The sequence below is a fragment of the Mytilus edulis genome, chromosome 1, assembly GCF_963676685.1.
Source record: "Mytilus edulis chromosome 1, xbMytEdul2.2, whole genome shotgun sequence".
In the NCBI taxonomy this organism is placed as follows: domain Eukaryota; kingdom Metazoa; phylum Mollusca; class Bivalvia; order Mytilida; family Mytilidae; genus Mytilus; species Mytilus edulis.
The window spans coordinates 89,610,721-89,625,399 of NC_092344.1; the positions used below are offsets into that span (position 1 = coordinate 89,610,721).

General features: G+C 33.4%; 1 protein-coding gene across 1 annotated transcript in view; it reads right to left on the minus strand.

The window, feature by feature from the left end:
- The window catches only part of LOC139489686 (uncharacterized), a 56,675-nt gene extending 44,971 nt beyond the window's left edge, over positions 1–11,704 (minus strand). The window contains exons 1-5 of the mRNA XM_071276400.1: positions 11,310–11,704; positions 2,728–3,129; positions 1,982–2,232; positions 1,110–1,290; positions 325–366 (exon numbers count right to left, since the gene is read on the minus strand). Coding sequence (XP_071132501.1) covers positions 325–366; positions 1,110–1,290; positions 1,982–2,232; positions 2,728–3,129; positions 11,310–11,616 — 1,183 coding nt within the window. The 5' untranslated portion in view covers positions 11,617–11,704. The remainder of the gene's footprint in view (positions 1–324; positions 367–1,109; positions 1,291–1,981; positions 2,233–2,727; positions 3,130–11,309) is intronic.
- Between the last annotated feature and the right edge of the window lie 2,975 nt (positions 11,705–14,679).

The window sequence follows — 14,679 nt, forward strand, 5'->3', positions numbered from 1 at the left end:
TCATGCAAGAATAACTAATACTGAACAGTACACTGCCATTATAACATTATAAGTGTATATACATCAATTGAAAATCTACATAGAATAATATAGCTGTGAACAATTAAAAGACTTTCGCAGGCATGAACATTTACCAAAGTTACTCCGAAATGCAAATGTCATTAGAAATATGAACTAACTACGTGACTATTAGAAGATTTAACAAGGAACCGATTTTATGCCCTTTTTGTAAAAATATATTTTTTTCAATATCATCACTGAGTATCAGGCTTATTTGTCAAAATTGTCTCTGAAATAAGATTCTATGCACTTATATTTAATTACCAGATGTCAAACTACTACAGCTGTTTGGTGGAATATCTTCATCTGCAAAACAAAAGAAAGCAGGTGCTATTAAAGTCGTCAAAAAAACGTTGCTTTTCTCAACCTTGTATTCTGGATCACTGATGTACACTACCGACACGATGCAGAGATTTGACAGGATAAAAGGCGTTAATACACAGTCTTAGAAAGTTTAAATTACTTTTTGAATTGAAATATACCAATAATCTAATATGTGTTAATCAATAACAACAAAAAGTGAATTAAGTAACATAGAAATTAGTAACTAAATATCGCATCATGAGAATTTTTTTTTATCTTAATGAAAATAAAAATCAAGTGATATTTATAGCGCTAACTTTCCAGGAGCATAGGAGTATGTGTATCCGTATAATTTATAGTTTTATAGTTCTTACTTTACCAGGAGTATAGAAGTATGCGTATCCGTATATTTTATAGTTCTTAACTTAACAAGAGCATATAGGAGTATGCGTATCCGTTTACTTTATAGTTCTTAACTTACTAGTACCAGGGCATATGAGTATGCGTATCCGTATACTAGTACTTTATAGTTCTTAACTTACCAGGAGCATATGAGTATGCGTATCCGTTTACTTTATAGTTCTTAACTTACCAGGAGCATAGGAGTATGCGTATCCGTTTACTTTATAGTTCTTAACTTACCAGGAGCATAGGAGTATGCGTATCCGTATACTTTAAAGCTCTTAACTTACCAGGAGCATAGGAGTATGCGTATTCGTTTACTTTCATGATAGTTCTTAACTTACCAGGAGCATAGGAGTATGCGTATCCGTTTACTTTTACTGCCATACCAATCCTAGAATACCATGTCTGTGGGTAGAATCGTAACTTTGCGGCATAAATGGGAAACTCAAGGTTTTGCGTAACTTCACTTCCACTGTTTACATTACCAGTGAAAAGGCCGCCTGGTGGATATGGTAGAAATTCCTGTAAAATCATTGACCTATATACTATGGTATAGAAATTGACAATTGATTGTAGAATGGATATTATAATAAAGAACTGCGCAATGGGCGCATGATAGCCCTTTGATTGGTCAACGAATGAGTTCCATCACTCCTCAATTTCATTTAAGAAATCTATAAAAAAAAAAAAACAAAAAAAAACTAAAGCTAAATGGAGTTTATTTTAAACCAGCCTCCAAAGTTTCAAGAAAACTGCTCATGCACTTTTGAGTTATAATTGTCCGAAACTGGAATTCCCCACTTCTTTTGACTGATGATAAAATCCTATAACTCTGATTTTGTGGCATTTTTCGCACTCCGGTCAGTTGTTATTCCAACATACTAAGGGAACGTTATTATCTCACACATTTATTATCCCTATACTGGTTGATGAGATATTTATATTATTTTCACGAATTTTTCAAATTGTTTTGATAAGGAAAGGAAAAAAAAGAACATTTATAAATAAATAAAAAGATAATAAAACCAATGAAAAAAACCTACACAAAAACAGCTTGATTCGTAAACTAAACATACAAATAAGACAGAAAAAACAACACCTAACAACAACTGCATAAACTTTATGCAAAGTGAAACACAAACTAAACATATGGACACACACGCACAAGTTGCTACGTTTATTAGATCACTATCATTATAAAACTTGAGCATACCCATGCAGATGTAGATTCGTTGTAAAATTGAACTTTGAACGTCCTCACATAGTAACCAGCATTAGGATCGCCTTTTGTAGCAAAAGATGTGACCATGCTGGCAGTAAAAGTTGCCTCTAGATACTGATTTGTGTTTTGACTTCCTGCTCTCCATGATATTGAACTATGGTAGCCTATCTCACCATATGCTGCAGGGTAACTCGTGTACGACGAAGCAGACATTGCAAGATCTAATGTTGAAACCATGCCATCTGAAAATTTCGTGAATAATTTAGTTTTTAAGAAATTTTAATGTTTCTTTGAAAACAACATTAAATCAAAAGGTTTTGTTTAAGTTCTACGAAACTGTATACGGTTTTTTTTGTTGCTTTTTTTCATCTCATTGTTTGTAATGTATTATGAAAACTATTGAAATTGTAATGTTTATGCTCTTTGGGACCCATAATTGAAAATGAAATATCTTCTCTTTTCTCTTCTCTCTTCCCGTATCAACAGGGACAGTATATACTAAGTATTGAAAGTCCCTGGTATTAAAGTTACATGCTGAAATTAAAAAAAATTATATCCTTTTTATTTTCGAATTAGACTCTGAATTTCCGACTTCGAAAAAGGGAAATTATTCATACCACGCGCATGGAAGCAAAATATATCAGAGAATAATGATTGGGGGAAAAATATTGTTTTAACGGGAACCATAGAATAACGACCATAATTTAATTACAGATATATACTACAGAATATCTTACCTATTAAACCGCCGTCTGCTAATATTTTACCCGTAAACGTCTTTTCGTTTGTATGAACAATAGAAATTCTGCCTCCAGAGCCTCCTCCACCTGACCCATATCCATCTCCACCTCTGGCGTAAATCAATCCTGTTCCTCTCATGTCCATCGTAAGAAGGTAAATGCTCCCTCCACTGCCGCCGCCGCATCCACTTCCCCCGTCATTGCCACTGGCGGACACTTTACCATCAATCTGTATGAAGTCAGCTGCCTTGAGGACGACTATACCTCCTCCACTACCTCCACAGGACGAACCACCTCCACTGCCATAGGACATCGGTATTTTCGTGTCTCCATATGGCACTGCCTCTTCAGCAACAAGATACGATCCACTGGGAGTTCCACCTCTTCCTCCATAAGAACCTAATATAAGTATACTGGTATTTATAATCTGATTCAATACTCAAAATGTATACACATGTGATTATAATTCTGTTCGGGATTTGATTTATTATTCTGTATTTGTAGTGGACAATAACGTAAACAGTTAATGGATACGATATGAGTACATACATCATTAATAACCGATAAAATACATCATCACGCAGAACATATACATAACTTTAAATCGGTTAACACCATTGGAAATGTCTGCAGAATTTCAAGATTTTAAACAAAAATTGGAATTTCACCCACAAATTGAAAAGTTCTGTAAAATTAATATATATAACTTGCAATGTTCAGTTTTCTATGTTGTGTTTGTCTTGTTCTACTGTTCTTTTGGTCGTTTTCCGTTTTATTTTGACACGGTATTATCAGCTCGTTTTTAAATATCCCTTCAAGTGAAATCTTCCGCCGTTGGAAGACTTTGAATGTTATTATTTAATTTACATATGTTCTGCCTTGTCAAAGTTTAAAGTAATAGCTAAAATTGAAGGAAACCAGGTGAATGTTGTAACAGGTCTAATAACGATTTTCTCATTTCGCTGTGCTTTTTCCCTTTTACCTTGCCGTCCCATCTGAACGTTGCCAAGTGTTGTGAGAGTGAAGTTGTTACCCTTTCTCAACATATCAAGATTTACCACCGGAACTTTGCAAAACCTTGCCCTACTGTAGTACAAATACAAATTACCTGCATTGGCAACGATTAATTTGCTTATTTTTGCTGTCTAAAATGTGCTTTTGTTGAGTAACATTTTAAAACTCTATTGCCATAGCTTTAGGTAAATTGGTGTTAGTGTTTATTAAACTTCATCATAATTATTAACCTTCCTATTTTGTAAAAAGTACCAAAATTGTTGAAATGAATCAACTATAAAGCACGTATCAAGGATGTGCATATCGTAAAATGGTAGCATCTACTTCCGATGACTGTTCCTGTTGACTGTTTACTGATTATGGTTTTTTTATGATGATGATGAGGAGGAGGAGGAGGAGCAATTGGAGGAAGAAAACGTCGTGTGATGTGATGTGATGTGATGTGATGTGATGTGATGTGATGTGATGTGATGTGATATGATGTGATGTGATATGATGTGATGTGATGATTTATAAAAAACATACTATCCACACTCATCTGTGTCCACACTTGTTTATAAACAAAATACTGTTAATTTTATTATTTAAATAATTATCATTATTATGATTATTATCATTTTCCAAATAATAATCATTATCAAAATAATTAAGATTAGTCTTATTATTAATATTATTTTTAGTCTTGAGTGATTATGATTGTTCAACTGTAACTAGGGTTTAGTTTTCTAGTTGTGTAATAGCATGACCCTTATCATACTAGCTTTGACAATTCAAATACATTTTACAAGTTCATATTTTCTTTTTTAAATATGACATACGTTGATTGACTAATTATTTGTTTATATATTTCAAGTACGCTTACACTTTTAAATATTTTAGCGTATTGCCCAGTAACCGGAAGAACGATTTTGATTGGAATGTGTATCGAATATCTTTTCCGTATTGTCTAGTGTTCGATAGTTCATTTCGACATTAAACATTGTTGTAATATATAAGGCTAGAATATGGAATATGCATTATCACGTTCAGGCTCTGTTCCAAGATTTTTACTTTGAAAAATGGGGTAACGGTGTAACAAATTGTCGACTCCGTCCCTGTTGTAACTCAAATCTACAGGTTACATGACACTTGCAAATATTTTCTTAAATGATCGTGTTGGTTGGTGTCTTATTTTTACCGGTCAGTTAACGCGATGGTGTTGGTGTCTAATAATTTTCAAGTCTTGCATTCATCTTAAAAAGCAAAAAAATGTAGTTCAATATAGTGATAATTGCAAAAATGAATTATCTAAATTTTAAATCTGTCAGCATCTTTCAGTGATAAACAGACTGGCCTAATTTGATTCATTGTATTGATTCACGAGTCAGTAGCCACTGAGATACTCTTAAAAAAAACTTGATCGCCCCCTTTTTGAACTTAAACAGTTACTTGCCAAATATTATTCACTCAGTCGGCATTCAATAACTTGACTGACGAACTACATGTCGACTTGTCAATTTAAATGGATATGTTCTAATTGTTATATATGATCGGGCCAATCACACAGATCGGCGAATATATTGTTTTGATCCTGACTGTTACATTCAATTTCATAGAAAAATAAAAAATAAAATTGTTTGGTAAAATCCAGTTTATTCTTCAAATATCAGCTTGGAAAGTCTGTATGTCTATTAATTTCAGTGAAACTACATTAAGTATGTACTCAATCTGTATTGCAGATTGATAGTTTTTCTTGCAATAGAAAAACAAACGAATTTTTGAAAATCTAGTTTCAAAACATAAGTCAGTAATATAAAGCAACGAAATAGAAACCGCACTCAAAGACGTCTATTACTCACTTTTCTCTTTTCAATTTTCAATAATGAATAATGAAATAGTTCATTATTTATTATTCCAGGTTTAGTGCTGAATAATGACACAATGAAATAGCTGATATTTCAGTATTCAAGTTGAAAATTGAATAATGAAAAAGAAAATAATTTTTTTGACTGCGACACTATATTCAACAAATATTCAAATTAATATAAGAAACAAAAACAAAAATCAAAACACTCTTTGAAATCCTAATCTTTATTTATATTTTAAGTTTCGAAAGATATACTAGTGGGTTTCCCTAACTATGATTAACAGAAGTTCCTTGTTTTAATGTATACACGAAATGAATCCGAAAAATACCAACAGACTTGTTAACGTGTTAAGAAACAGTATTTATCTAAGGATACAGTCATAGAACACTCTGTGTGTGGGCATGCAACCAAACAACGTTTTGTTAAAAGTACAAAATTACTTTCTGCCTTGTGGTAGCTACCCATGCAGATTACATGCTTACCAAAAGACAACAAATCGATACATTTACTCAAAAATTGTAGACCTGTCTCCTTGCTGAATACTGCATGCAAAATTGGTTCAGGGGTTATTGCTAGTAGATTTTAAAAAGTTTTAGACAAACTGATTGATTTAGACCAAAAAAGCGGGACCTTTGCCATTCTTTTCACTCTTATTAGATAACTCGTCGGTTGTGCCACAATGCCCATTAGAGGGGTTAACGTCTACCTAATGCCAAAATACGCACGAACATGTAATAGCCAATTTTGAATAATGGAATGGACTTCTGCGACTGTTTAGCATCTCATTATAGCTATACCTTATACGTCATTTGAAAGCTTATCAATAGAAGAATAAAAGGTGGGAATGAAAATGGGGAATGTGTCAAAGAGAAAACAAGCCGACCAAAGAGCAGACAACAGCCGAAGGCAACAAATGGGTCCTCAATGCAGCAAGAAACTCCCGCACTCGGAGGCGCGCTTCACCTGGCCCCTTAATTAAAAAAAAGTATACTGGTTCAGTGATAATGGACGTCATACTAAACCCCGAAATATACACAAGAAACTCAAATCTTGGGAAAGGCGCAAAAATGCGGCGCGGTTAAACATGTTTTTTTTTATATCTCAACCCTTCCCTAAACCGGCTCTAGCCGATGTAGAAAACAGAAACACACACCAATACGCAAAGTAAAACTCAGTTCAAAAGAAGTCCAAGTCCAATATCAGAATAATAACAAAAGAAATTAAATAAAATGACAATGATACATAAATTAACAAAGAACTACTAGCAGTTACTGACATGTCAGCTCCAGATCTCAATTAAACTGATTGAAAGATTGTGTCTTCATCATACGAATACCAAGTACAATCCTTCCCGTTAGGGGTTTAGTATTACTAGTATACCATCATAAAATATATGAGAAGAACATAATCTATAGCATGTGAACAACTGGTTTTATAGAATAAATGTGTTTAGTTCCGATGCAAAGACCCTATAAATGAATCAATATTAACGCCAAAATATTCAATCTTTAATGACCTGACAACAGTATCGTACCTATATATCAAAATAAGTCTCTTTAAAGGTTTTGTAATAATAACATTTTGTGATAATGTCATTTGAAAGCCTAAAATTAACGGCACTTATGAACACCGAACTTCTATTAAATGGCTCAGATTCAATTTCGAATGAAGAAAACATTAGTTTATTTCTCATGGTACAAAGGTTCATTATCAAAACTAAAAGGTTTACAAACTAATGACTCACACAATAAACCTGTAAGCATTTCGTCTTATCAGTTGCATTTTTCTTTACTTTTCAGTTCATCATGTAACTCACTGACAATATCAATATTTTTATTATGTAACAGAGCATTTATAGTTTTGATTTATTTGTGTATAATGTAGTTAATTTACCAAGGAGACAGATTAATATAAGCAATTGGTGATTGTTTCTGGATCCTTATTGTGAATGTGTTTATAATTTATACTTGTATTTATCATAAAAATCTATGAAATTTAAACACAAGGTTTATGACCATATAAGGAAGGTTGGTATTGATTTTGGGAGTTTTGGTTCAAACAGTTTAGGAAAAAGGGGCCCAAAGGGTCATAATTAAACTTTATTTGATTTCCTCAAAAATTGAATTATTGGGGTTCTTTGATATGCCGAATCTAACTGTGTATGTAGATTCTTAATTTTTGGTCCCATTTTTAAATTGGTCTACATTTAGGTCCAAAGGATCCAAAATTAAACTTACTTTGATTTTGACAAAATTGAATCCTTGGGGTTCTTTGATATGCTGAATCTAAAAATGTACTTAGATTTTTGATTATTGGCCCAGTTTTCAAAATGGTCCAAATCGGGGTCCAAAATTAAACTTTGTTTGATTTCATCAAAAATTGAATAAATGGGGTTCTTTGATATGCCAAATCTAACTGTGTATGCAGATTCTTAATTTTTGGTCCTGTTTTCAAATTGGTCTACATTAAAGTCCAAAGGGTCCAAAATTAAACTTAGTTTGATTTTAACAAAAATTGAATTCTTTGGGCTCTTTGATATGCTGAATCCAAACATGTACTTAGATTTTTGATTATGGGCCCAGTTATCAAGTTGGTCAAAATCAGGATCCAAAATTATTATATTAAGTATTGTGCAATTGCAAGAAATTTTCAATTGCACAGTATTGCGCAATAGCAAGAAATCTTCAATTGCACAGTATAGTGCAATAGCAAGTATTTTCAATTGCACAGTATTGCGCAATAGCAAGGAACTTCTAATTGCACAATATTGTGCAATAGCAAGACATTTCAATTCGAGTTATCTTTCTTTGTCCAGAATAGTAGTTGAATCAACGTAAATCATTGTTTTATACAATAGCCAATGTATATTCACTATTACTACCAACTGATAAATTAAAACAATCTTTACCATTCAATGATAACAAGCACTTTTTTACCTTTTAATATTTTATGATGTATCTAAATGAGTAATTATTGTTGCAAACTCCTTTAGAAATTTGAATTGAGATCGGTTTTGGAATAAAGGAAAGAGTGATGTGAAAAAAAAATGGGGGGGGGGGTTAATTTTTCTCATTTAAAATTTCATAAATAACAAGAATGTGTCCACAGTACACGATGCCCCACTCGCACTATCATTTTCTATGTTTACTGGACCGTGAAATTGGAATACATTCTCTAATTTGGCATTGAAATTAGAATGATCTTATCAAAGGGAACATGTATACTAAGTTTCAAGTTGATTAGACTTCAACTTCATCAAAAACTACCTTGACCAAAAACTTTAACCTGAAGTGTAACAGACGGACGAACAAACAGACGGACGAACAAACAGACGGACGGACGGACGGACGAACGAACGGACGCACAGACCAAAAGACATAATGCGCCTCTTTAATCGTAGGTGGGGCATAACAATAAAATTTCTTCAATCATATTTTTGAGAGGATTAATATTCAACAGCATAGTGAATTGCTCAAAGACAAAACAAAAATTTTAAGTTCATTAGACCACATTCATTCTGTGTCAGAAACTTATGCTGTGTCAACTATTTAATCACAATCCAAATTTAGAGCTGAATCCAGCTTGATTGATTTTGTGTCCATACTTGCCCCAACCGTTCAGGGTTCAACCTCTGTGGCCGTATAAAGCTGCGCCCTGCGGAGCATCTGGTTAGATATGTAGACATATTAAGACTAATTAGCAGATGTTGATAATATTGGCTTAACATGCTTAAAATTCTATCAGATTACTTTTGGAGTATTTATTAGTTTTTGAAGCATGCTCACAAAGATTCTTTTGGTGAAATCATTTTCATATTGGTCAAAATAATTTTCTTTGCTTCGACCATCTTTGGAGGAGATATAAATCAGCACATAAGTTTATTTCTAAGATCGTCTATCCCCAAGCAGCATGTCAGGCATTGTCATTACTAAAAACCAATAAATGTATTCTAATCTGAGGAACAATTTGACATTATAACAATAAATTTTAACTTATGATACTGACGATCCACCACAAAGTAATATAAATAGTTATCATAATAAAATATTGTTTACACTCAAGGTTTTGTAGGCTTATGAGGTGAATGCCGACATTTTTGTGCTTTGTAAATAAAATTGAGAAAGGAAATGGGGAATGTGTCAAAGCGACAACAACCCGACCATAGAGCAGACAACAGCCGAAGGCCACCAATGGGTCTTCAATGTAGCGAGAAACTCCCGTACCCGTAGGCGTCCTTCATCTGGCCCTTAAAAAATATGTAAACTAGTACTGGTAGTGATAATGGACGTCATACTAAACTCCGAATTATACACAAGAAAATAAAATTAAAAATCATACAAGACTAATAAAGGCAAGAGGTTCCTGACTTGGGACAGGCGCAAAATTGCGGCGGGGTTAAACATGTTTATGATATCTCGACCCTCCCCCTATACCTCTAGCCAATGTAGAAAAGTAAACGCATACCAATACGCACATTAAAATTCAGTTCCAAGTCCGATGTCAGAAGATGAAACAAAAAAAAATACATAAATAACAACAGACTACTAGCAGTTAACTGACCTCCTGAAGCTCCAGACCTCGATTAAACTGATTGAAAGATTATGTCTTCATCATATGAATACCAGGCACAATCTCTCCCGTTAGGGGTTCAATGTCAAACTATCATAAAATATATGCGAAGAACATAACCCGTGTCATGCCAACAACTGTTTTTTTTTTTAAATAAATGTGTTTAGTTCCGATGCAAAGACCCTATAAGTGAATCAATGGTTTTCCCGTTTGAATGGTTTTACACTAGTAATTTTTGGGCCCTTTATAGCTTGTTGTTCGGTGTGAGCCAAGTTTCCGTGTTGAAGGCCGTACATTGACCTATAATGGTTTACTTTTTTAAAATTGTTATTTGGATGGAGAGTTGTCTCATGGCACTAACACCACATCTTCCTATATCAATATTAAAGCCAAAATATGCAATCTTTAATGACCTGACCAGAGGCGGGTATAGACCCCTGCCCCCCCCCCCCCCTTTTGGGAAAAAATTTGGTTGCTTATATAGGGAATCACTGAAGCGTGACTGGAGCGGGCCCCCTCTTAGCCTCAGTCAGTCAGTGGGCCCCCAGTTATGAAAATTTCTAGATCCGCCACTGCAGTGACAACAGTATCGTAACTATATCCCTTCTTTATACCCGAACGTATAAGATAAAATGGTGAATGTGTCAAAGCGACAACAACAAGATCTTCGTTCGGGTATTTCACATGATCCGATTTTTTATTGTAACATTCATTTATGATAAAAGAGATGATTTTTCATTTCCTATCATTGATTATTCATTTGTAGATGGTGACGTTCTTGTAAATTATAAAGGAGTGAGTTTTTGAGGACCTAAATGTTGAACTACGTGTTAACAATAATGAAATATTATAGTTATTTCGCAAGGATTTGCGTTATTCCGCAAATGTTTGCCGTATAACGCAATAAATGATTTTTTTGTGCGCCAAATGTTGATGCGCATTGAAATGTTTACTTTATTTATATTATAAATGATCTTAAGGTGTTTATATATCTCAACTTGTACGAGCTAAAAATAATTTGAAGGTGCCAATTTCATGACTACACACGACACACCACAAGAGATATCTTACAATTGCTCTTCTCAGTGACTTAAGAGGCGGATTGTGTGTACCTGAACCAAGTGCAGACTTCAATGGCCTGTTATTTACCTCCAGATCCAGAGGATGCACCCGCTCCATGTCCACTTTGGGCGGGAAATCCTTGTCCGTCTGCTGTAATTATTCCATTCTCAGAAACAGTTATGCTTGTTGCTTTTATTCGAACAATAGTATCGCTATCTGATGGGTTTCCTGCTATAACTAAAGTTCCGTCTACTTGGATAATATCGACGGTTGTCGAGCTACTGATTGTACATGTCTGTCCTGCGCTCACTGTTATAGATCCTCCACTTTCACATCCATTTGCGAACTCCACACGCAGAATCAACAAGATTCCTAAACAAGCATGAATTTTCATGTTATAGAAACAAGCATTTCAAACTATTAAAAAAATTAAAAAAAGGAAACGCTTTCATATGACGAGGATCTCGTCACTTATGGAGAAAAGTTTCCAAAAAATATAAAGGTTTTTTTTCTTACACAACGCTTAATAACAATACAAATCATTAGCATTTTGACAGATCAATATAAAAGTATATTTTTGATTCAATAAATCTTTTGATTCTGCATTGTTTCAAAAGGTATCATATTGCAAGGAATTGGGACACAAACAAAACAAAAAAATATTTAAAGAGTTTCATAAAAGTCCGTCAAAGGTGAAACATGTCAGAAAACAAGGACACACAATCAAAAGAATTACGCTTCGATTGTCTTCCATCTGGAATGATCTTTAAATATACAATTTAATCGAAAAGGTTTTTGTTCTTTGGTAGATTTTTTTCTATTGCCTGTCACTCAAACTTTGTATATACACGGTCATAATGTTCCGTCATTTTTATATATAACTATACAACAAAGAGTTGTTTTTTTATTTTTTCATGACTTGCTTTTAGGCCTCTCGGATTTCATTATTTTTAATGTGCTTAAAATTTATTAGATTTATTAAAATAGCAATAGTATTTATAACTCGAACACGGCATTGATTGATGACTTGATAGTTTCTGTTATCGATATAACATGTAATAAATATACATGCTGCATTAAAACAATAAACATGCAATATATATACTTGCTGCATTGTGAATGTTAAAAAATACCTGCACTGGAAATAACATAAAGTCAGAGGTAATCCGTTATATATGTGTAATTCAGGTCTCAGGAGATGTAAACTCTAAGCCGGGAATGTCACAGTATATACCCTTGTGTCCTAAATAACACATAATATAACTGTAGCCAAGTCGAATCTGAGCTTATTGAGTCATATTAAAAAGATGCTGCTCGAATAATTAATAGTCTCAGAAACAAGAAAACTCATGTAAGAACTTAGATAGTATCAGTAGGCGACAAAAATGTTTTTGTAACATTTTCATATTTAGCCTTATCTGAAGATCCAAGGACATATTAAATAGCTGAAGAAATTACACCATTTAAAAATTAATGGTACTCAATTTACGACATCGAAGAGAATTTACATCCCCACACTTTTATTTCGCTCTGCATGTTATAATAAAGTAATATATCAAAAATCCTGGATATATGGAAATCTCTTGAAATCAATCACCTATCCGGAAAATCATGATAGGAAACGCAAGCTCTGGAATATCGTACCGTATATATCGTTATGCTCAAAACATTCTGATAGATTTAAAAAAAAACATGCAACAGAGACGGAAACCACATCCAATTTTGTAACCAGATGCGGCAACTTAATTAACAGACTATCCTCAGTGGCGGATCCAGGGGGGGGGGGTGTACCGGGGGTTGGAACTACCCTTTTTTTGGACGATCAATGCATTTCAATGGGGACATATTGTTGGACCCCCTTTTGTCCTGGGTTAGGAACCCCCTGTTTTAAAATGGCTGGATCCGCCCCAGATCCCATGTCAAGAAAATTAAGACTAACAAACAAACTTAAGTCCACAAGAACACACAAATACACAAAAAAAACTTGGAAAGGGTGTGCACACCGATGCACGATGAACATATATGAAGTAGCAACCGTCGTGTTTTTTCTATATATTCTATATTCGGGTTATTTGTGTAGTAAACTGGTGAACATTTGTCTCGTAAATCTTTTATTTAATCATAGCCACTAATGAATAGATCATGATATACCTACATTCTGCCGAATTTCAAAAATTTTTCGATAATGGTCAGACAATTTTTGATATCGTCTTTCGGTAACTTTCCGAAGACCTTTAGTGCAATAGCTGCCTTGTTAACAGCACTCCTTTATTATTAGAAGTATTAGTTGTCTCAAATATTTAAAAGACATCAACTTGGAATTTTGTACTGCATATTTAGGTGCTTCTATATAGCTAGAATGTTGCTACACATAATGGTGACCTATAATTTCGTACAACCACGTGATTCGGAGTATGGTGGATTTTTGTATCATTGGCAATCGTAGCCACATGTATTTTTTTTATGTCATATCAACTGTACAAAATGAAGTTTGAAATTTATCGATTGGTTTCGTCTTAAACCAAATAAAAGCCAAATTTTGTAAGTTTCAATCAATTGCTTAAACTAGGTAAAACTCAACCCCAAAATGTCTTTAAAATATTATTAAATGTTAGAATGAAGTTAATAAACTTTCTGCTAAACTTGTACTTTAAATAATAATCGTATCGCTATTATTCGATAATATCCATTCTGTCTAAAAAAAAAAAAGGTTTTAGACAATTAAATTTTGTTATAAGTGGGTGAATCTACGTAAAAAGATGAAACCATCTTACTTCATTTCATTCTATGATATTGTTACATTTTTTCCATGAATGTGAGGTGGAAAAAGTGTAAAAAAAGTATAGGGATAATCTTGAAAAAAGTGTTAAAACTATATTTATCATAATCAAAACAGGTCTTCTGAAATGAACGTTGGGAAAATCAAAACTACTTTCATAAAAAAAATCCCTGGTAACTTCTAGACTAGTACTGGACTTCTGAAGTCATTAAATATAAGAATAATTATAAGAACTGCAGAATTAAAAAAAACCAATAATGACGAGACCACGTGGAAATAGTGGGAAAGTAATATCTTTTCAGTACAGATAATAAGAGTTTACTTTGTCAATTAATGTAAAAAAGAAAATAAGCTGTGATTGCCAATGAGACAACTCTGCACACGAGATAAAATGACACAGAAATTACGAATATAGGTCACCGTACGACCTTCAACAATGAGCAAAACCGCTACCGCATAGTCAGATATAAAAGGCCTTGAAATGACAAATGTAAAACAATAAAAAAAAAACAAATAAAAAAAAAAACAAGCAACAACAGTCTAATTCAGTATGTACAAAATTACAAAATAATGAACAAAAAAAATAAATATGTAACGCAGTAACATACGAAAACATGGCAGTATAATCAGTTCGTTGATTGTGGCCATTATCTGGCAGAAGCAGAAAACCTAATTTAC